The sequence below is a fragment of the Meles meles genome, chromosome 1 (genome assembly GCF_922984935.1).
Source record: "Meles meles chromosome 1, mMelMel3.1 paternal haplotype, whole genome shotgun sequence".
NCBI lineage: Eukaryota > Metazoa > Chordata > Mammalia > Carnivora > Mustelidae > Meles > Meles meles.
The window spans coordinates 189110618-189131633 of NC_060066.1; the positions used below are offsets into that span (position 1 = coordinate 189110618).

Here is a 21016-nt window from a genome sequence, read left to right on the forward strand (position 1 = left end):
AGCGAACTATGGGGCCAGCTGGGAGGGGTCCCGGCTCGAGAGCAGGCCCGCCCACCTCCTCTGGCGCACAGCTGGATTCCGGAATCCGGGCCCGCGGGCAGAGCCCGACCCCGCCTGGGCCCCTCCTGCCGGCCATTTCTCCAGCACCCGGCAGACGTCCGAAGGAGACACCCCCCACCCACCCCCGCCATCCGGTGGATAAAAATAGCCGCGCGGAGGCCTTGGGATCGGTAATGGGAGCCACATGTTGGCCAGATGTGCCCGGGAGAGCCCGTCAGGAATGCGGAGGGCCGGGAGCGCCCGGCCGGCCCCGCCCCCGCCACGCAGGCCCCGCCCCCGCACGGACCAGGCAGGCGCGGCGAGCGCGTACACGGCGGTTTACTTTCTTGCGTTTCTCAAAGTCGTGTGCAAGGTCGTGGGTGGCCGGAGCCTGACTTGCTCCCAAGTCCCGCCGTGGTCCCTACCGGGCCCACCCTCAGTGCGTCTGCGTCTGCGCGTGGACGGAGCCCTGGATCCGGGACTCCCGAGTCCCCTGCTTCATCTGCACCTAGTCGGGAGAGGGCGTCAGGACAGGCCGAAGGGAGGGCCAGCCTCCAGCCCCCTAGGACCCGCACCCCACCCACCTCCAGCAACAGGCGCTTCTCCTTCTCGCTCTTCAGCTCTTCCCAGATGTCCGTCAGCTTCCTCCTGCGGACGGGAGGTCGAGGGGGAGGCGTGGGCTGGGCAGGCTTAGAGCCACCGGCCCCCTCCCTGACCCCGCTCCTCCCTCCTCCCCACTTACTCCAGCTGCACCCCCATCCGCTCCAGCGACCTCCTTAAAGATTCCATCTCGTCCTGTAGCCTCATTATATCGCCTCTGTCACTTGTGCTGTCCGTGAGATTTTGCGGAAGCCGGGAAAGTGGGGTGGGAGTCTCTTGGGGGTCTGGAGTCGACTTGATAGAATGAGGATGCTTTTGAGTAGGGTCTACCTCTTTGGGGGCCACCTCCTCTTTGGGGAGTGCTGCCTCTTCTGGGGTACCCTCATGCTTCCCAGGTGCCTCCTGGAGGAGGGTTGTAGCCTTCTCAAGGGCAGGCATGGACCCTGGCTTGGACTTAGACTGGAATGGGGAGACGTCGCTCTGATCAAGAGGGTGTGTCATCATGCAGAGATCGGCCTTCTCTGGCATGTGGACCTCTAGGGATCGAGCCTCATTGGCCGCAGGAGACGTGAACTTCGGCAGGGCTTGCTCCGGAGAGAAGTGATGGAATTGAGTGTTGTCTCTAGTAGAGGCCTCATCAGAGAGCACCTGCTCAGGGGTCAAGATCTTTTCCAGGGTGGGCACCTCATCCACAGGAGGGACCATCTTTGGGCCAAGGAGTTCATCCTCTGGTGGGACTTCTGGGGCAGGGGCCATATCCACAGAAATTAGGCTGTCTGGGCTGGGGGCCTTGTCTAGAGTCAGGCCCTCCTGTGGGGTGGGGTTTGCTAGGGCTGGGGCCTTGAACTCTAGAGTCAGGGCCCACTCTGAGACGGGGACCTTATCTGGAGTCAGGGTTTCCTCTGGAGTGGTGGCCTTATCCAGAGACAGAGTCTTCTCTGGGCTGGGGGTCTTGTCCAGAGTGGGGGTTTTATTCACAGGAGAGGCCTTCGCTAGGCTGCTCTGCTCTTCCTCCTGTGGTGATGGGGGTGAGGGCTCAGCTGAGGGATGGGTACCTTGACAGTTTGAGTCAGGTTCCCCTTGGCCTGGGATCCTTCCCCCCTCACATATCCCAGGGATATGGGAACCGGACTCTGTCCAGTGGTCCCGGTGTCTCAGGACCTCTTACCTGACTAGTTGCAGAGCGCTGGCGGGAAGCCTGGGTTTTTGGTCCCTTTCTACCAGTGTGGCCTGAACCCCCGCTGAGGAAGCTGCCACCAGAGCCTATGAGAGCAGAACCTCAGGGGTCCAGGCTCCTCTGACCCCAAGTCTCTCCCCGTCTCTGTCCTTCAGCACAGCCACCCTATCCCGGTCCCCCATTCCTTCCCAACAGAGGGAGGCAAGGAGACCTACCCAAGTCTCGGGAGGGGCGCTTCTGACTGTCTCCGCTGGGTGTCCAAGAAGGCCTGGAACATATCCCCATCAGACCAGGAGGTGGGCAACAGGGAGCAGCATTTCCTTTGTACTCTCCTCCTTCCCCCACCCCACCCTGCTCCTTACTTGGCTTTGCTGGGCCCAGTGGGGGCTGTCATCAGCTTCCTGACTGGAGGGAGGGCTGATTTGGGCGTCACCTTTTTTGGTTCCTTTATAGGAGCTGGGAGAGGAGAAGGGAGTGCGGCACTCATTCACTCCCTTATCCATTCGTCTAACAGTTGCTGGCCCTGTCCTCTGCATAGGGGACGAGGGACAAGAGATGAACATTTGATTCTGCCTCTTCAGAACTCGAGGGAAGCCGACCATCCTCATGCCACGGGACATAAGGAACCATGGGAGCAACCTGAAGGGACGCCTAGCAGGAGACAGGTGTCAGGGAAGGCTGTGGAGAGGACATGGCTTCATATCCTGCCAAGTTTTATCCATACTTTTTTTTTTTTTTTAAGTAATCTCTGTGCCCAACACGTGTCTCAAACTCACAACCCTGAGATCAAGAGTCGCACGCTCTACAGACTGAGCCAGCCAGGCGCTCCTATCCATACTTTTCGACAACCTGCTCCCTGCTCGGTGCCCATGGCTGCCTCCCTGGTACAGACTTTATCTTTTTCTTAGCCCACAGCAATAACTTTTCCCAATCCAACCCCCCCACCCTAGAACTTCTTGGTCTTCTCTATCTCATTCACTCCCTAAGAGATCTCACCTAGTTTTATGGAGTTAATTAGCATCGGTAAGCCAATGACTCCCACATTTTCATCCGCAGCCTCTCCAGATTTCTATCCCAGTGTCCTCTCCCTTTCCACTCAGGGAGCTAACTGGCATCACACACTCAACACCCCCAAAACTGAGCTCTCACTTCCCGTCCCCCAAATCTGACTCTTGTCCAGTGTTCCCCACCTCCCACACTCACCCACTTGCCCAGATGACAAAATGAGTCATCCTTGACCTCTCTCACTCCCTTATGCTGGACTGTCCAAACCACTAGTAAATCCTGATCGCTCCACCTTCAAAACAGGTCCTGAATTCAACCCTTAGAGTGCCACTAAGCACTCTAACCCAAGGCACCACCCCCTTCACCTGGACTAGGGCAGCAGCCTCCGACCTGGGCCCCGGCCGCACTCCCCCCGCCTACAGCGTGTTCCCACAGCAGTCAGGGTGGGCTCGGCTTCCACGGGGGGAGCAGACATAAGCAAAAGTAGACTGTATTATGTGTGAGAGAGTTACTGGCTGTTACTGAGGAAGAACAATCAGGGGAATGTCAGTTCTAAATGGGGTGGTCAGAGATGGCCACGCTGAGAAGGTAAGGTCCGAGTGAACAGTCACACGCAGTGACCTTCATATCTGTGGGCACCGAGCAGCCGCTCCGGCCGAGGCACGCACATCTGCTGGCATTTAGTCACACACACGGTCTCACACGCAGACACGCACACGAATCCTGACGGGATGCACAGTGTGCTGGTGTAGACCCCGGAGCCGGACGCCAGGCTCTGACGTCCCGCTCCACTCCGCGCCAGCTGTGCAAGGACCAGCCGTGTCACTCAGCCGCCCTGTGCCCTGGTATCTGCGCCCTGGTATCCTCGTCTGTACAACGTGCGTAATGACAGTATCCACCTGGTGTGGGGGGGCGGCTACTGTGAGGTTGGAGGGACCCCACTCGTGTGAGCTGCTTAGAAGAGTATGAGGCATGGAGTGAAAGCTCAGTGAATGTTCACTCTGACTTCAGTTTCTCGTACATTGGCCGATGAGCAGCTTGGGAAGTAGAAGCAAGACCTCTCTGGAAGAAGGCTTCCCCTCCGAGGCGGGTGCGTGAACTCCCTCAGGTTGGGATCAAGTCCTGAGCTCACACACCAAGATCACAAAACACACGAGAAGGCAGGCCACTGACAATGGGAGTCGGCAGACACGACGCACGGCAGGTGCTGGAATTGTCAGAGAGCACAGCTGTGCTACGGGGCAGGCAACAAAGGGACCATCGGGAATAAACAGGCAAGTCTGGGGGCGGGGAAGGAAAACTGAGCGACTAGAGATGAAAAACAGCATTCTTTTTTTTTTTTAATCTTTTTTTAAAAGATTTTATTTATTTTTTGACAGACAGAGATCACAAGTAGGCAGAGGCAGGCAGAGAGAGAGGGGGAAGCAGGCTCCTGGCTGCTCCCAATGTGGGGCTCCATCCCAGGACCTCAAGATCATGATCTGAGCCGAAGGCAGAGGTTTAACCCACTGAGCCACCCAGGCACCCCGAAAAACAGCATTCTTGAAATAAATAAAATATAGGTTAAAGAGCAGGTAAAACAGTCAAAAAGCCAGGGAGAGAATTAGTAAGCTGGAAGCATAGTGATACAAGGAACAGAATATTTGAAAGCAGTGGTGGAAAGAATGCATAATGAAAGGGGGTTTGGCTACCGCTGAATGACGTGGTAGACAAATCCTCACCTCGAAAGGCAACTAGAAAGCTGGACAAAACCACCACTGCAGGGCTTTGGAAATGGACCAAAGGCATACGATAGCCTGAGAAGCGTTTTACGCTTGATGGCGCCCTTGCCGGCGCCTGCCCCCATCCCTGCCCCGCCCTCGCCAGCCTGGTCTGTGCAGACACTGCTCCGCAGCTCGGGGCTGGTTGCAAGGATTGGCAGCTTTGCTGCCACGGTGGAGGGAAGACACTGGATTTAGGGTGCAGCCTTGGACTTGGCACTGGTTTCATAGATAGGACACCAAAACCACAAGCAACCAAAGAGAAAATACAGACATGAGACTTCCTTCAGATGTAAAACGTTTGTGCATTAAAGGACACCAGTAAGAAAGTGAAAAGACAAGGATGGGGGAAAATATTTGCAAAGTCAATGCCCGATAAGGGACTTTTCTCAAGACATTTAAAAAACTCTAGAAGTCAACAGTCAAAAGTCAAAGAACCTGATGAAAAAAGAGGCAAAGGACCCAAATAGACATTTCTCTGAAAGATATACAAATTGGGAATCAACCTATGAAAAGACGTTCAACATGTAAGCGGGCAGAGAAAGGTAGAGCAGATCCATAATGAGATACCACCCCACACTGACTAGGATGATTAGAACAAAAAAGAGAGTAACAAATGTTGGTGAAGATGTGGAAAAAGCAGAACCGTCATGCATTGCTGGTGGGAATATAAAACGGGACAAGCACTTTGGAAGGCAGTTCTTCTCAAAGCTAAACACAGAGCTATCCTAGCGGCCAGAGCTCCCTTTCCTCGGCTTATACCCAAGGGAAAAGGAAACAGCCAACACAGAAACTCGTACACAAATGTTCCTACCCCTAAAAGTAAAAACGACACAATGTCCATCGGCAAACAGATGGATAAAATCTCAGACATTCACATAATGGAATATTATTGGGCAACGAAAGGCAATGAAGTACAACACATACTAGAACAACATGAAGCTTGAAAACAAAAGGTGCAATAGAAAAGGGTTTTCTCGCGGTACCTGGGGGGCTCATCAGTGGAGCGTGAGGCTCTAGATCTGGGGGTGGTGAGTCTGAGGCCTACGTTGGGTGTAGAGATTACTTTAAAAACAAATAATTAGGGGCACCTGGGTGGCTCAGTGGGTTAAGCCTCTGCCTTCAGCTCAGGTCAGGATCTCAGGGTCCTGGGATTGAGCCCCGCATCGGGCTCTCTGCTCAGCAGGGAGCCTGCTTCCCCCCCCTCCCCCGCCTGCCTCTCTGCCTACTTGTGATCTCTCTCTGTCAAATAAATAAATAAAGTCTTTAAAAATAAATTAAAAAAAAAACAAAACAAATTAAAAAAAATGAAAATAAAACTGATTCGAGAATTTTAGCTAGATTTCTGGCCAGCCATGGTTACCCAGGGACCAGGAAACAGAAAGAACACTGCAAGCCTCCTAAAATGCAAGATCCCTCCCATCTGAGTTCCAAGGTAAAGCCATTTGAACAGCAATTGTAAAGGGGTCTTTGCAAATTTAATCAAGTTAAGAGGAGTGCCTGGGTGGCTCAGTCATCAAGCATCTGCCTTTGGCTCAGGTCATAATCCCAGGATCCTGGGATCAAACACCTCATCAGGCTCCCCACTCCGCAGGAAGCCTGCTTTCCCCTCTCCCACTCCCCCTGTTTGTGTTCTCTTGCTGTCTCTCTGTCAAATAAATAAACAATTAAAAAATAAAAAGAGGAGGTCACACTCTATCATGGCCTTAAACCAGTGACTGGTGATCTTATTGGAAGAGGAAAATTTGGATAAACACACAGTAAAGACAACAACATGAAGACAGGCAGAGAAGAGTGGTAGATATACCTATACGGCAAGGATAGCCAGCGACTCCCAGGAGCTGAGAGACAAGGAGAGATGCTTCCCCTAGACTCTTCACAGAAAGCATGGCTATGCCAACATCTTGATTTTGGATTTCTAGCCCCCAGAACCATGAGAGATTAAATTTCTGTTGATTTAAGTCAAACAAAACAAAGAACAAAACAAAGAAGAAAAAGAAAGAATTTCAGCCAAACTTTCCAGTAACTATTAAAGAAACTAAAAAAAAAAAAAAAAAAAAAAGAAAAGAAAGAAAGAAAGAAAAAGGAAATGGAAGTAGTTTAAAATCTTCCCATAATGGAAAAAACAAAACAAAACGAAAAGAAAGGATCAGAGATGGATTTATAGGCAAGTTTTATCAACTCTCTAGGAATGAGATCCCATCTTTTTTTTTGTTTTCCCCCAAGTAAACTGTGTCCTTAGTGTGGGGCTCAAGCTCACAACTCTGAGATCAAGAGTCGTACACTCTTCAGACTGAACAAGCCACCTGCCCCCATAATGATTCCCATCTTTTTAAGATCTACCAGATAATTAAAAAACAAAATGTGTACCTCTTAACTCATTTATGGGGCCAGTATATTATTCATAACCAGAGAAGGACAATAAAAATAAATGCTAAAACCTTAGGAAAAAGGTTTATGAAAAGATAACAGTATATGATAATAGTATATGAAAAGATAATAAAACCATAACTAATTTAATTGATCCTAAGAATACAAGGGTGGCATAACATTAGAAAATTCTACAAATGTCTTTTATCACATTGACAGATTAAAGGAGAAAACTCAGAGAAATCATTTCAAAAGATTCACATAAACAATTTGGAAAAAATTCAGCACACACTCACAAAAAATATAAATAAACTAGAAATAGAAAGGCCCTTTCTTAATCTGACAAAAAAGGATCTAGGGACACCCGGGTGGCTCAGTCAGTTAAGGGTCTGCCTTCAGCTCAGGTCATAATCCTGGGGTCCTGGGACTGAGTTCCACATCGGGCTCCCTGCTCTGCGTCTCCCTCTCCCTCTGCCTGCCGCTCCCTCCTGCTTGTGTGTGCTTGTGTGCTCTCTGTCAAATAAATAAATAAAATCTTTTAATAAATAAATAAAAAGAAAAAAAAAGGTTCTAAGTAAGTCTCACTGTTAAAGGAGAAAAGCTGGAAACATTCCACTTAAAATCAGGAACGTGGTAATGATGTTTAACACAACAACTTCTATCCTTGTGTTGAGTCCCTAGCCACTATAGTAGAATGAGAAAATAAAATGAAAAGACATAAGGAGTGGAAAAGATAGAGCAAAATTGTCATTAGTCACAGATGACATGACTATCTTCATAGGAAACTTACTAAGAAGCTAAAGATAGGGGGGCCTGGGTAGCTCAGTTGTTACGCTTACGCATCTGCCTTTGGCTCAGGTCATTTATTTGACAGAGAGAGACAGAGTGAGAGAGGGAACACAAGCAGGGAGAGTGAGAGAGGGAGAAGCAGGCTTCCCGCTGAGCAGAGAGCCGGATGCGGGGCTGGGCTCTATTCCAGGACGTGGGGATCATGACCTGAGCCAAAGGCAGATGCTTAACAACTGAGCCACCCAGGCACACCAAGATTTTATTTTTAAGTAATATTTACACCCAACAGGGGGCTCAAACTCAAAACCCTAAGATCAAGAGTGGCACGCTCCACCAATGGAGCCAGCTAGGGGCCTCTATCTAATTTTTTAACAGACATAACAAAAAAATCTGAGGCATCTAGAAGTAAATCTTATGAAAGCTGTGCAAAACTTGTAAGCAGAGAGTAATACAGGGTGCTGGAACAATTTATTGCCCATATGGAAAAAAGTAGAATTGGGTTACTCATTAAAAATCAATGCCACAAAGATAAAGGCACTTAAAAACAAAAGGCAACACTTTAAAAGTTTTAAAGAAAATGTAAATAACTTTTCTGAACTTGGAGCAGGAAGAATTTCTTAGACAAGAAAAAACCTGCTAACCATGAAAGACTGCTATGTCTACATTAAAATTAAGAACGCCCCTTCATCACAGAACACCATTATACAAAAAGAGATGACAAGCCACAATGAAAAAAAATATCTGTAAGGCATGTAACCTGCAAAGGATTGGTATTCAGTATATTTAAAGAACCCCAACCAGTTATAAACAGGGAAATGCAAATGGAGTCACAATGAGATGCTATTCTGTACCAACTAGATTCACACACAAAAGAAGTAAAATCTGGTAATACCAAGTGTTGAAGAGGACTTGGAATAACAGGCTCTCATATACTGATGGTGTAAAATTAAAGTATACAATGACTCTGAAAGCCAAACTGACTTTATCTCATAAAAGTTGAATATTCACAAATCCTACGATCTCGAATGGCATCCCTAGTATTATATCCTAGAGAAATGATTGTACCTGCACACCAGAACACAGGCACAGAATTGTTCATGGCAGCAGTATTTGTTGAGACTAAAACTAGAAACAATGAAAATGGCTAACATCAGGAGGAGACCAGAAACATACATAAACTGTGGTAAATTCCCTGCAAGGAATATTATACAGCAGAGAAAAATTAATGAACTTACATCTAGATATGACATGGATTAATCTTAGAAATATAATGTTGAGGGGCGCCTGGGTGGCTCAGTGGATTAAGCCGCTGCCTTCGGCTCAGGTCATGATCTCAGGGTCCTGGGATCGAGCCCCGCATCCGGCTCTCTGGGATCGAGCCCCGCATCCGGCTCTCTGCTCCGCAGGGAGCCTGCTTCCTCCTCTCTCTCTGCCTGCCTCTCTGCCTACTTGTGATCTCTCTCTCTGTCAAATAAATAAATAAAATCTTTAAAAAAAAAAAAAAAAGAAATATAATGTTGATCGGAAAGAGCAAGTCCCAGAAAACTATAAACATGGGGCGCCTGGGTGGCTCAGTGGGTTAAAGCCTCTGCCTTTCGCTCAGGTCATGATCCCGGGGTCCTGGGATCGAGCCCCGCATCGGGCTCTCTGCTTGGCAGGGAGCCTGCTTCCTCCTCTCTCTCTGCCTGCCTCTCTCCCTACTTGTGATCTCTATCTGTCAAATAAATAAATAAAATCTAAAAAAAAAAAAAAAAAAGAAAACTATAAACATGACACCATTCTTATCAAGCTCAAAAATAAGCAAAAATTAATTGATGCATTATTTAGGCACATACCTAGCTAAGTAAATTTAAAAATTCAAGGGAATTATTAAAACAAAATTTAGAATTGTGGTTATCTTTTGAAGGGAGGGTAGGGAGTAGAATGGGAAGGAAAAGGAGCGCACAAACCACGAGCAATAATTAAGTTCTTGGGTTTGGTGACCGCTCATGAATGCTCACGGGTGTTCATTATTTTTTTTTCCATTATTGTTTCAAAGCAAATTATGTGCAGTTTGGGCATGTGTGAACTAGTCCATTAAAAGAGAAGTAAAACATTCTCACAGAACTATTCACTGACACATTCATGTGACGTGCAAACACACAACACAGTCTCAAAAACACAGACTCATTGATCACTGTATTTCCTTACAAAATGAAACGAATCTAAACATGTTGATAGCCACATTCTCAAAACACACAAAGAAATATGCACACACACAAACTGACACATTCCTACACAATGACCCACACAAATACCTACCAGATCTTTAACTGACAGAGGTAGCTCCTAAGGGACTATAATACAGCACCACTGGGAAGCCGTGGGTGTTTATGGGCAACTAAACTGGTGGGGTCCCAGAGAGCAAAATCCCACCGCCCCCCCCCCTCAAATCCCAGGCTTCCGGGGCACCCACCTGATTCCCGAGACACCATTTTCCGTGGGGTCAGCTTCTTGACCTGTGAAGAACAAAGTTATCAGAATCTGATGAGTCTCCACATTTCTCGATTCACTGCCATTTAGGGGTAGCCTGAATGCCCATTGATCACCACCACCCCCAACTTTGTCCAGGGCAGCCTGCCCGCCCTCCTGACCCCCAACTTGAATGCCTGCCCCCATACTCACTGGGGGTGGGGGGAGCACAAAGTTGTCAGGGAAAACTCCTCTTCGGCCTTGAGACTCTCCTTCCCACCAGCCCTTATCCTCTGTGGTCTGGGAGAACAAGATACCATGGGGAGGTGAGCCAGATCCCCAAGTTCCTGCCTTCCCGGGTCCCACGCCTTCTCAACGTGCCCTTCCTGGCCACCTCCCCTGCCCTGTGCTTTCCTACCTTCCTCAGTACTTTCACCTCGTCCCCTCTCCGCAGCGCCAACTCATCTGGGGCCTCAGGCTGGTAATCGAACAGGACCCTGTAGATCTCAGGGCGGGAGACTGTAGGGGGGTGGTCAGTCCACTAAAGCCAACTGCTCTCTCCAGATCATTCAGGCACTCCCTCCCCCATAGCTCGGTTGGGTTCCCCCTTCCCCAAGTCAGCTAGGCTCGGAGGGGGTTCCGAGGAACCCTTGGGCTGGGTGCTCACCTGTCCGCAGGTAGTCTGGAGGGCTGTCATAGGTCAGACTGCTCAGCTAGTGGGGGCAAGGGGAGAGAGGAACAAGCTGAGCCTCCACCCCTCTAAGAAGAACTCACCATGTCTGCGCCCACCGCACCCAGTTTACCTTGGGAGGCCGCTGGGTACCAGGGCTGACTGAAGGCATGTCTGGGTTCCCGAGGCCTGGTGGGGACAGTGAGGTCAGGGGGTGTGCTAATTCAGTTTAGATCATGGGAGAGGTCAAAGGGGTCACAGGGTCAGGATGCATGGATCACAGGCTCGGGCCACTGGAAGGGTCAATAGAGTCTGGTCACAGGGGTTCACGGGGTCACAGGGTGCAGGTCTCACTTGGGGGCCCACTGTCCAGCAACTCCACAAAGTTGGATGGGAAGGCTCCCAGCTGCCCGTTCTTCTTTCCCAGCCACCAGCCGTCCTCAATCTGGGGAGGAGGAGGACGCAGGGCCATCTGGTTCTGCCCCAAGGGTCTCTCGAGAATTCTTCTACCCTTGTTTCTGCCCTGATTCTGCCCAATGCCCCCTCCTCCCTTGCTCCCTCACTTTCCCATTTCTGTGTCCCTCAGCAACCCCAACGCCCACACCCTCTCTTCACGCATCCCTCACATGCGGACGGACGTGCGCCAGCATCTCTGCCCAAAGCCTCTCATCACTTCGTCCCCTCACCTCCTTTATCACTTCCACAGTCTCCCCAGCTTGCAGCTTCAGCTCGTCTGCCTGCTCCGGGCTGTAGTTGAAGTTCACCTTGCACCATCTTTGGGGGCCCCGAGATTTGGCGGGGCGACCTGGGGTCAGACAAGAGAGAAACAGGCCGCTGGAGCCCCGCTCCCCAAGTCCCCTGGGCTGCGAGAGGGGCGGGCCGGGGGCTCCCGAGCAGGAGCCCTAGGCCCCGCCCCAAGGTGGAGCATTGTACCCAAGAACCAATCACAGGCCGCGGAGTGCCCCAGCGGCCCCGCCCAGAGCCGCACCCAGAGCCGCCTGCTGGGGATGCGGGAGCTGCGCAGGTTCCGCCCGCCCGCCCAGCGGGCCTGGCGCTCACCTCGGCGGCGTGCACAGCGCGGGCTCGGCGCCTCCCCGGCGGCGCGCAGATACTCCGGGATCGCCTGGAAACCAACGCAAGGAGACCGGGGTGGGGCGGTGGCTCTCAGCTCCGGGGGTGGGCACGCATTGAGACCCTCATCCACCCGACCTGCGGCCTGGCCTCACCTGCACCAAGCGCTCGGGAAAGAGACCACAACGACCCCCCAGCTCTCCGCGCAGCCAGCCCCGTGAGGGCCCCTCGGACACCTGCCGGACCACGTCCCCGGGCGCCAGACTCAGCTCGTCCTCTTTCTGCGCACGGTATCCGGTCAGGACCAGCACCTCTGGGGGCAAAGGACGGGGTGGGGGCGCAGCTCAGAAGGGACGGGTCTGGGCACACCGGCTTAGGCGCGAGTCTCGGACTCCGCATAAAGGACAGCGGGAGAGCGGGGTGGTGGTGTAGGCTTCTCTTGCCTTTTCTGCCCCTCCAAACCCTCTGCACATACCCATAGCTTCCGGGTCTCGCTCCAGAGCCGGGCTGGGAGCACAGTGCTGTCCCGCGGGCTGCCGAGTACTGGGCCAGGGTAGGGTGGGACGAGCTGCAAGGCTGTGAGGTGAAGGAGGCGGAGACGCTAGCGGATAGGTCGGCCCCAGGTGCTGGGAGTGGGCGTGGGAGAGGGGGTGGCCTGGCTCAGCAGGTTCGGGCCCCCAACCCTGGAATGGAGACTCCAGGGTCTCTGGCCAGTGCTGGGGCCGCAGCTCCCCCACCTACTCTTCCTGGCCCAGTCACTTAAATTCCAGTCTAGCCGCCTCTCCTCCCTCTCGCAGCCGTAGGCCCTGAGGCTCCCACCCACCATTGGCACAAAGCCTTTTCTGGCCTACCTTCTCCCCACAGGCAGGCTGTGAGCTGCACGGGAAGACGTGGGAGAGGCACATACCAGGGTGGGGCCCCCAGCAGGCCGCAGCGGCTCCGAGGCAGGCCCTGGGCGGGCTGGGTAGCTGCTCTGGTGTGCAGAGCTACCACCGAATTCTATTCCAAATCTCTGCTTTCCCTGGAAAGCACGTTCTCCCCATAACCCCACCCCAGAGTGCCACCAGGCTGTTCGCCTTCATAAAACACACCCAGACTCTCCTTGGGAAAAGACAAGAAAAAAGGAAGTTTAGGAGCTGTCAAGGCTCCTGCTCCTAGCCAAGGCCAGAGCCAGCAAGGCCTGAAGTTGAGGGCCCATCTGGTGCCAGTCCCATCCTGGCTGGGCTTTCTGGTCATCTTCCTGCTCAGAAGGCTGAGGCTGTTAACCACGACCCTTGATCCCTGCCCCACCACTCTGGATGCCAAAGTCCTTGCCCGTTACACCACAGTGCAAGAATCTGGTTCTCTTAGGTTGTACAAGGTACGGATGAAAAACCACCAGGGTGGCAATGAGTTATTAGCCAGCAAAGGGTGGCAGTCTCCTCCCTGAACTGACCATGGCACTGATGAGGAAGGAACTGAGCAACAGCCTCAGAGACAGCCCTGAGAGTAGCTCTTTCAAGTTCCCTGAAGCTGCTACAGCAGATATCACCCCCCGCCCAAACACACACACACACACACACACACACTCTCTCTCTCTCTCTCTCTCTCTCTCTCTCTCTCAGGGTGACAATGACCAGAGTCCATTTACATCTGCCTTCTTCATTTATTTTTTTATTTGCAGGAGGAGTTGAAACAAATTTTAAGGGTGTTTTCATTTTTTTCCCCTAAACATGAATCATTCAAGAAAAACCAACTTAACTATAGAAATGTAGCAAAGTAAGGGGAAAGAAGCACAACAACCCAAGAGGCAAAGGTTGGGGCGGGGGGAGAAGAGGTGGGTGCAGTCCGCATATAACATATGCATAAATGCCGTTTGATTCACCTGCTCAGGACCGCCTCCCCAGAAGGCAAGCACAAGGACCCATTTAAAGAGGATGTTTCCCCCCCCAAACATCCAAGAATGTTTCAACTTAAAGCTTGTTAAAAAAAAAAAAGTAAAAGAAAAAAACCCCCACAAACCACCCAGCCATAACCACCTTCCTTAATCGACCATAGGAGTTTCTTTTCATTTTATAAAAAGATTAATAAAAAATATTGAAAAAATTATTTTCTCATCTTATATCTGTAAAGATAATAGAATTCAGAAGTTTCTTAGAAAACAGACCAGAAACTGCCGACCAGTTTCCACCCCTGTTGCTGAGAGGATCAGCAGGACTACAAAGTTTGGGATACTGGAGCTGCTGGTGGAGAATGGGATGCCCAGCCCAGAAAAAAATCAGAAAATATTGGGGTGGGGGGACACGTGGGGTGTGGTTAACAGCCATGGCCATGGAATACATGGCTGTGCAGAAAAGGGGAACACAAGGTGGTCAGAAAGGCCTTGAACTCCTCCTCGACATACAAAACCGATTTTTACAAAGATCCAAGCAGTTTGGTCCCAAACTGAGGTGAACACTTCAATGTTTATTCACATGCTTTTTCTCTTTGAAGAATCAAAGTTGCCCAAATTAAATCTTTCTGCTATTATTACTACATATGCCTAAAAAAGGAAAGAAAAAGAAAAAAGGGAAGAAGAAGGGTTTTTAAAATCAGGATAAGAAAGAAGAGATTGAAAATCATCAAATTAGTCCTCTTAGCTCCAAATGAAAGAACAAAACTGTCGGTTTCTAATAGGGAACAAACCAAAATCCAAGTATCGCTCTCCCCTCCCTACCCCAGCCCCCACCCCACACACCAACAACAAATGAGAAACACAGCTAAAGCCCAACGTGTTGTATTCTGCTCTGCTCAAGAGTCGGGCCTGACCCCAGGCTCCTTGGCCGGCCGCCTCTGTCCAGTGGGACGCAGCACCAGGGATGCTTTCGGCTGTAGTAGGATTCTGCACGGCTGGCTGGTGGGGGGTAGGGGTGGGATTTTTGCAATCTTCAGGCTCCTCTGTTTTGCTCCTCACCAGCCATCTTCCCAGCGCCCTCTCTCCCCTGGGCAGGGGCTCCCATCAGAGTGGCCCCTACTCAGTTGTGGGCTGTAAATTGTCCTTCTCTTCTCGGTTCTCTGTCCCACTCTCGTCGTCTTCAATCTCCCCTTCCTCCCCACTAAACTTGTCGTGGGCCCATTTGGGGCTGGTGCTGGACTTCCGGAACATGAACCGGCCTCGACCCCGAGGGAAGGCTCCTCGGCCCCGGCCCCGGCTCACCCACTTCTCACTGCCTTCACCTTCACGGTCATCATGCTGAGAGAAAAGAAAACTGCCATCAATCCCGGAGCGAACAAGAATAGCCAGAACCCTCTTCTCCCCAAATATGACTTTCTCATACCAATCTTTTACTTCACCCCACCTTTTGTTGCTTTTCTGTCCTCCTCCCCGCTTCCCCTACAGCAAAAATGCTACTGATTCAGATCCAAGAGAATATTTTACTGGGGCCTGAGGCATTCTGAGGCAGTAAGTGGGCATTACAATGATGATGATAAAATCTTCACTGAGCCCCAACAGACCTTCACCTGCATTATCTCCTTTAACCCTCACATCTACCCTACCATCACCCTCCACTCTGCCAGGTGACTTTATGTTATTTAATATTTCAGGTCTCAAAGGACAGGACTGAGAAAGCCAAGCAAACACCAAAACATGAAACTCTGTCTGGTCTGAGAGGTCAGGGAGCTCGCCGGCATGCAAGTTCTTGTCCACCCCAGCCAAGAACAGGCAGGGAGACCAAGGGCAAAATGACCCGGTCATGGTCTCAGACCTGTGAGTGGCAAAGGTAGGACCTAGAACCCAGCCTCTCCCATCTTCTCTCTCGCCTCTGTAATTTCACGCAAAGAGGCAGTGTGGCAGAGCAGGAAAACCCCAGCCTGCGTCTCGATCCTCCCGATAGTTGCCTGAGAGAGAAGGGCTCCAATGACAAAATGAGGGAGAAAGCACTCTGAAAACTACAAGTTGTTGGTTTCATCAGCCCCATGGCTTCAAAACCTCTAAACCATCTCTTAGGCTCCAGGGATCAACACAGCGAGAGGGCCAGCTACTTCCTGCCAGGGCTGCTGGTTCAACAGCCTAAACATAGGAGGCCAACAGGGCTCCTTCAGGAGGCAAATGGGGACAGGGAGAAGGACTCGGATGGCTTTCACCTTCCCCCTGGAGCAGTGCCACTCCAGCACCTGTGGAGTTGGCCCAGTCAACTTTCCCCCAGATGTAGGCCCAAGGGTCCCTGAGGAGTCTCCAGGCAGCTCCCAGCCTCCCCAGAACAGGGAAGGCGGCTGTACAGCCCTGTACCGGTTCTGCTTGTGGCGAGGCAGATTTCGGCTGCAGGCTTACCTTTGTTACCACACTCCAAGTCCCATCTGCTTGGACTTGAGCCTGCTGTTCGTACAGTAGGGCTGACAGAACTTAAGCCCCAACGTGAGAGAGGGATGGAGGGAGACCCACAAAGTGCCTGCTGCCTAGGAATGACCAAGAGCTCAGATGAGAGACACCCCAGTGACATCTCATTCTGGAGACAGATCCTCTCCTCGAAGAGATCCTGAGCTGTCTTTTCTATCTTGCACTCGGGAAGGACAGTGTGAACTGCAGACTTGGGGGGAGAAAGTGCAGACTCCGTCCCTGGATAAAGGCTGGAGGGCAGCCGAGGGTGGGCTAGCAATCAGACCAGCTCACAACTCAAAAGCCCAGAGCCACTCTTCTTGCTTATCCTGAAACCCACATGCCTCCCAGATGAGGCCAGGATCCCACCTCGTGGGAGAGAGAACACGCCTCTGGCCAGCAGTGCACTATCCCCCAAGTACACAGAACTCCTGCACATGCCTTTCATCATGGCTCTGGACAGACCGATGAAGCCTTGGGGTCAGCCACACTGTGCACCAGAGGCCCCCAGCCCTTCCTGGTCATCCCAGACACATACCAGGTAATACTTCTTGCTTTTGGGCGTGTACTCGGGGTCCCACTCCTCCTCCCGGTTTCTCTTTTGAAAATCGTTGCTGCTGCTGCTGTTGTTGCTACCGGAGTAGGTGCCTCTCCCCCAGCCTCTCCCTCTGGCTCGAAACTGCTGTGGCATAAACGGGGAAAAGGAACAAAGGACTCCATCAGGAGTGGAGAAAAACCATTCCCTGCCTTCTGCTCAAATACCTCTCTGGCACACGACAGATAGGGGTCCTCTAGTCAATCAGCCAATCAACTGGTTTCCAGCCACTCCCTTTCTGCTCAGGTCTGTAGCCCAGGCAGAGGACTGGATAGCACAAGGCCCTCCTCCCTACAGATGCCGCAGCAGTCAAGGTAAATGCAGAAATCTGGAGGCCAGAAGCCCTGAGAGGCTTTCTAGGTAAGCACGATTATGAACAGAAAAATAACTACAAGCAGAAAGCCTGGGGGAGGGGGCACCACAGATTCTGGGACGTAGAGCTTGGATTTCTGTAGCAAGGGTAACAAAACTAGTAACCTGATAATCACGTAACCAGAACCTGCGGGAGGAGGGGGAAGGATCTTACGAAGGTCCCTCGAGCTCTGCCGCCTCTTTCACTTGGACCCACGAAGTCTTTGGTCCCTAGTCTTGACTTGTCAAAGCCTGTGGTGCTCTCTTCCCTCTCCTCCGTCTCTTCAGTGTACTCCTCCGCTTTGTAGGAATGGGATGACTGGGATGAAGAGGAGGAGGACCTGGACCGGTCTCGTGCTCTCCGGTGCTTCCTATGAGAACAGAGTAGCCAGGGATTTAAATCAGTCGGCGCTAAGGGACAGCCCTCAGCTGGGGCCTCACCGGACAATCACGAGCATGTCTGTGATGAAGACACCGAAGATGCATAACCTCAAGACTCGCCCCCAGCTACCCATCCAGGCACCGAGTTTCCTCTCAGTTCTGAGTCATGTGTCTGTGTCTTTGCTAGTGAAGAGCATGGGACATGCACAGCAAGAGGAAGAGAACACGGCCTGCTGTGATACATATGCGTGAAGGAAGAAGGCAGAAGGCAGCCAACACTGTACTGGGGGCCCTGATGTACTGTGCACCTAACATTATCTTCACTTCTCACAGGAAGCCTATGAGCTGCCTCACAGGCCTGTTCTTAAGACTGAACAAACCACATGCTTCAACACTCTACAGGGACAGAACAGGCAGGCCACCAACGGCAACCGTGACCCTTCAGGAGCATTTCCCCATTTTACAGACAGCCGAGATTCAGGGTGACCAAGCTGAGCAGAAGCTGGGCACAGAGCTAGCTCTAATTATACGATGACTCCACATGCCACCTCTCATTGAGCTCAAAGAGGGTGAGTTAGTAAGCACAGGATCTGGCAAAACTCTTCCCAGAGTGACTTCCCACCCTTCCCTTCATCTGAGAGCAATTATAGACTAGGGCAAATGAGCTTACTACAATGAGTCACTGTCTATGTACCAGAGGTCGGGGCCAGCCCTGCCATGTGCTGATGGAGCCCACTGGCTGCCTGTAAGGTGGCAGAAAGGCCAGCCTACCAGGACTACAGGATGACTTAGGGGAGAAGCCAGCCAAATGCCAGGAACCTCTCGTTGTCCTCCATTATGCAAAGTATCCTTCTGCCTCTCCCACCACACTCCCTGACATTTAAGAAGCTCAAGAACTTAAATATTTAAACCCTAGTGGCTCTTTCTAGCATTTACTCATAAGAAGCCTAAGTTATTGTCATAGGATTTTTATAACTAAGATGTATCAGTCTTGACTCCTGTAAGTCAGGGCTATTTTAAGAGGTTTTAAAAAATAAGACTCCAGGGGCGCCCGGGTGGCTCAGTGGGTTAAGCCGCTGCCTTCGGCTCAGGTCATGATCTCAGGGTCCTGGGATCTAGTCCCGCATCGGTCTCTCTGCTCAGCAGCAAGCCTGCTTCCCTCTTTCTCTCTCTCTGCCTGTCTACTTGTGATCTCTGTCAAATAAATAAAATCTTAAAAAAAAAAAAAAAAAAAAAAAGACTCCAAAAGGCCCCAGATTTGAGTCCCAGCACTGCCTTTCATACTCGTGTAACCATGAGTGAGCTGTCCTTCACTCCTAGACAGTTTTGTCAACTGAGGCGTGACTTAGAGTGAGAGTGTCTTCCTTCTTGCCCCAATCACAGAATACTAGGGTTTCAAAGGCTGCAAGGCAAGTCAGAGGAAGAGACACATGTTCCAGGGAAAGCAATCAGGATCAATAATCCAAACCCAACCCAGAAAGGCTGGAGGGGTCCTGCTGCTTCTCCACCAGCAGCAACGCTGAGGACTGCTGTACAGTCACCTCCACTTTCTGCGAGGATGATTGAGTCCCTCATCAATGGGCAGCCCCAAAGGCTGCCAGGGCTCCCCGGGCAGAAATAACACAGCGGAGAGGGAGACAAAGTGGAACGGAACACCTGGATTTTGATGCCAGCTGATCATCTTAGACAAATCATCTGTCCTCTTAGACCAATCATTATAAGCCTGGCTTATCTTTCAAAATGGGCAAAACGGGTACCACACCAAGTGTCTAACTTATTTCAAAGGATTGTTATCAGCAAGTGGATATGAAAATGCTTGCCGGCCGAAGTTCACAGACAGCAAAAGTGGTGTTGCTTCATATGGGAAAGTGCAAGGCTTCAACTCCTCCATGTTTAATGAGACATGATTGAAAAGGCATGGAACTTTCACAGATGTAAACAGAAACGAAAGGACCTTGGCACGCATGGATGCTGCCCTATGACGTTCGACAATGCTACCTTTGTTTAAAGAGTACTTGGAACACCTCACTTGGAGGTGTCTGCGAAACTAGTTCTGAAAAGGCATTTAAGATCAACAATCTTGTCCTATCTAGTTTCACTCTATTTCTTTGACAAAACAATGTTATTAACCAGCCAACAACTTTGAGCTGTTTCGAAAACGTAACGTCTCCACGAAGATTTGTGATGGAAAAGAACGTATCAAAGAAAATGCCTAACACAACCCAGAAGGAATACCCAAATCATTTTCTACTCGGTCCATATAGCCAAATTTAATGCCCATCTCCCAGGAGGCCTTCTTTGGACAAGGATCACACCTACTTTAATGCAGAAATTCTGTTTTCAGCCAGGGACCTTACTTGACAGTTCCATGGTATACAAGAACTGCTATCATTCCTAACCCTGAACTTCTCTGGCCTAGAAGGTCTGGTATACAGCCCAAAAGGAGCAGACAAGAGACCCCACACTCAAGAGTCTGAAGGAAGGAACAGGGGCTTACGTACTTCTGCTTCTTTGATCCTTTATGAGTTTTCTCTGTTTTCTCAGCTGATCTTTCCCTCGAGTGGCTTGAGTCTCTGGAATCTACTGATTCTCTTGATTTACCTCGTTTAAGATCTCTCTCCTTATGTTTTTTACGACGTTCAATATCAAGGCGGAGATCAACAGGATCATCTTTGTATTTTCCCTCAGCCTGCCATAAGAGAAATCAAAATTAAGGTTTTTGGGATTCAGGGCTGACAACTCAACCACCCCACAAACTGTGGTTTCTACTCCAATGGAGTTGTGCAGAGGAAGCACTGGGAGTGTAAGGCTCCTCACCCAAGCTTGGAGGCATATAGGATATCCCACAGAAGTCCCTTCCTGAGGGTCCCTCACAGAACCCAAACCGTTCTCTAAAATGATGACGATTGCCTTCTGAAAATGCCAGACATTGATCTTGCCTTGTTTGTTTTCTCTGTGGCCCAGTAATGGCTCTGGCTAGCCTACACGCTGAGTAGGCCAAAATCAGTTTCACAAGGTGGCCGGTTAGGCTGGCTCAGCCTACTCACCGCCAAGAGTGTAAATGCTGGTGTCGTGTCATCCTTCCCTACCTACACTGTGGCAGCTACCATGGGTTTACCCTCTCCGTGGAATTAGCTCTCAGTGCAGAGCCCAACAAGAGACTGTGGGACACTTCAGCAGCCTTCCAAAATGCCCAGTTACAGTGAGAAATTGCTTTAGAGAGGGAACAGCAAAACCACAATGGAGAATCCACAAAGTGGCAATACCAGGCCAAATTTTATTTTAAAAAGGTAAAAGGCAGCAGCAAAAAAGGAAGGTACTTTTTTTTTGCTGACTTCCTTTTATTAAGTTGAATTCCCCAGGCATGTGTGCTGTGGATTCAGCACGCAGTGCTGCGTGCCCCAAACCAGGACAAGGGCTT

At 50.7% G+C, this 21016-nt stretch overlaps 2 protein-coding genes across 9 annotated transcripts in view; both read right to left on the reverse strand.

Moving 5' to 3' along the window:
- Nucleotides 1-218: 218 nt before the first annotated feature.
- SH3D21 (SH3 domain containing 21) lies at nucleotides 219-13503 on the reverse strand. 6 transcript variants are annotated; one of them, XM_045978903.1, is made up of 17 exons: nucleotides 12840-13489; nucleotides 12408-12508; nucleotides 12088-12245; nucleotides 11921-11984; nucleotides 11548-11666; nucleotides 11216-11306; nucleotides 10995-11050; nucleotides 10859-10904; nucleotides 10610-10710; nucleotides 10405-10491; nucleotides 10196-10238; nucleotides 2179-2272; nucleotides 2032-2084; nucleotides 1808-1902; nucleotides 782-1653; nucleotides 624-687; nucleotides 223-547 (listed from the first exon to the last, which is right to left on the reverse strand). In XM_045978903.1, exons 2-17 carry the CDS (start codon nucleotides 12409-12411, stop codon nucleotides 476-478), a joined length of 2019 nt encoding a protein of 672 aa, XP_045834859.1. In that variant the 5' UTR covers nucleotides 12412-12508; nucleotides 12840-13489; the 3' UTR covers nucleotides 223-475. The 6 variants fall into 6 exon arrangements, with proteins under 6 accessions (XP_045834839.1, XP_045834832.1, XP_045834849.1 ...); XM_045978914.1 differs by lacking the exon at nucleotides 12840-13489 and adding an exon at nucleotides 12784-12818; XM_045978893.1 differs by lacking the exon at nucleotides 11216-11306 and having other exon boundaries at nucleotides 222-547; nucleotides 12784-13503.
- A 54-nt stretch (nucleotides 13504-13557) lies between these two features.
- THRAP3 (thyroid hormone receptor associated protein 3) overlaps nucleotides 13558-21016 on the reverse strand; it is a 71427-nt gene continuing 63968 nt past the window's right edge. For 2 of the 3 annotated variants that reach the window (XM_045978845.1, XM_045978853.1), the window contains exons 9-12: nucleotides 20097-20284; nucleotides 17390-17585; nucleotides 16807-16950; nucleotides 13558-15143 (exon numbers count right to left, since the gene is read on the reverse strand). In XM_045978845.1, coding sequence (XP_045834801.1) covers nucleotides 14922-15143; nucleotides 16807-16950; nucleotides 17390-17585; nucleotides 20097-20284 — 750 coding nt within the window. In that variant the 3' untranslated portion in view covers nucleotides 13558-14921. The remainder of the gene's footprint in view (nucleotides 15144-16806; nucleotides 16951-17389; nucleotides 17586-20096; nucleotides 20285-21016) is intronic. The other variant, XM_045978863.1, reaches the window with a different exon arrangement.

What these genes read in the sequence shown, in the direction of transcription:
- SH3D21 (XM_045978876.1), bottom strand. Translation starts at nt 12,837, where the DNA reads ATGTGCCTCTCCCACGTCTTCCCGTGCAGCTCACAGCCTGCCTGTGGG. An exon ending in TTCCCGAGCGCTTGGTGCAG is followed by an intron (nt 11,985 to 12,087) that starts GTGAGGCCAGGC and finishes GTTGGTTTCCAG; the next exon opens with GCGATCCCGGAGTATCTGCG. An exon ending in AGGTGAAAGTACTGAGGAAG is followed by an intron (nt 10,492 to 10,609) that starts GTAGGAAAGCAC and finishes TTGTTCTCCCAG; the next exon opens with ACCACAGAGGATAAGGGCTG.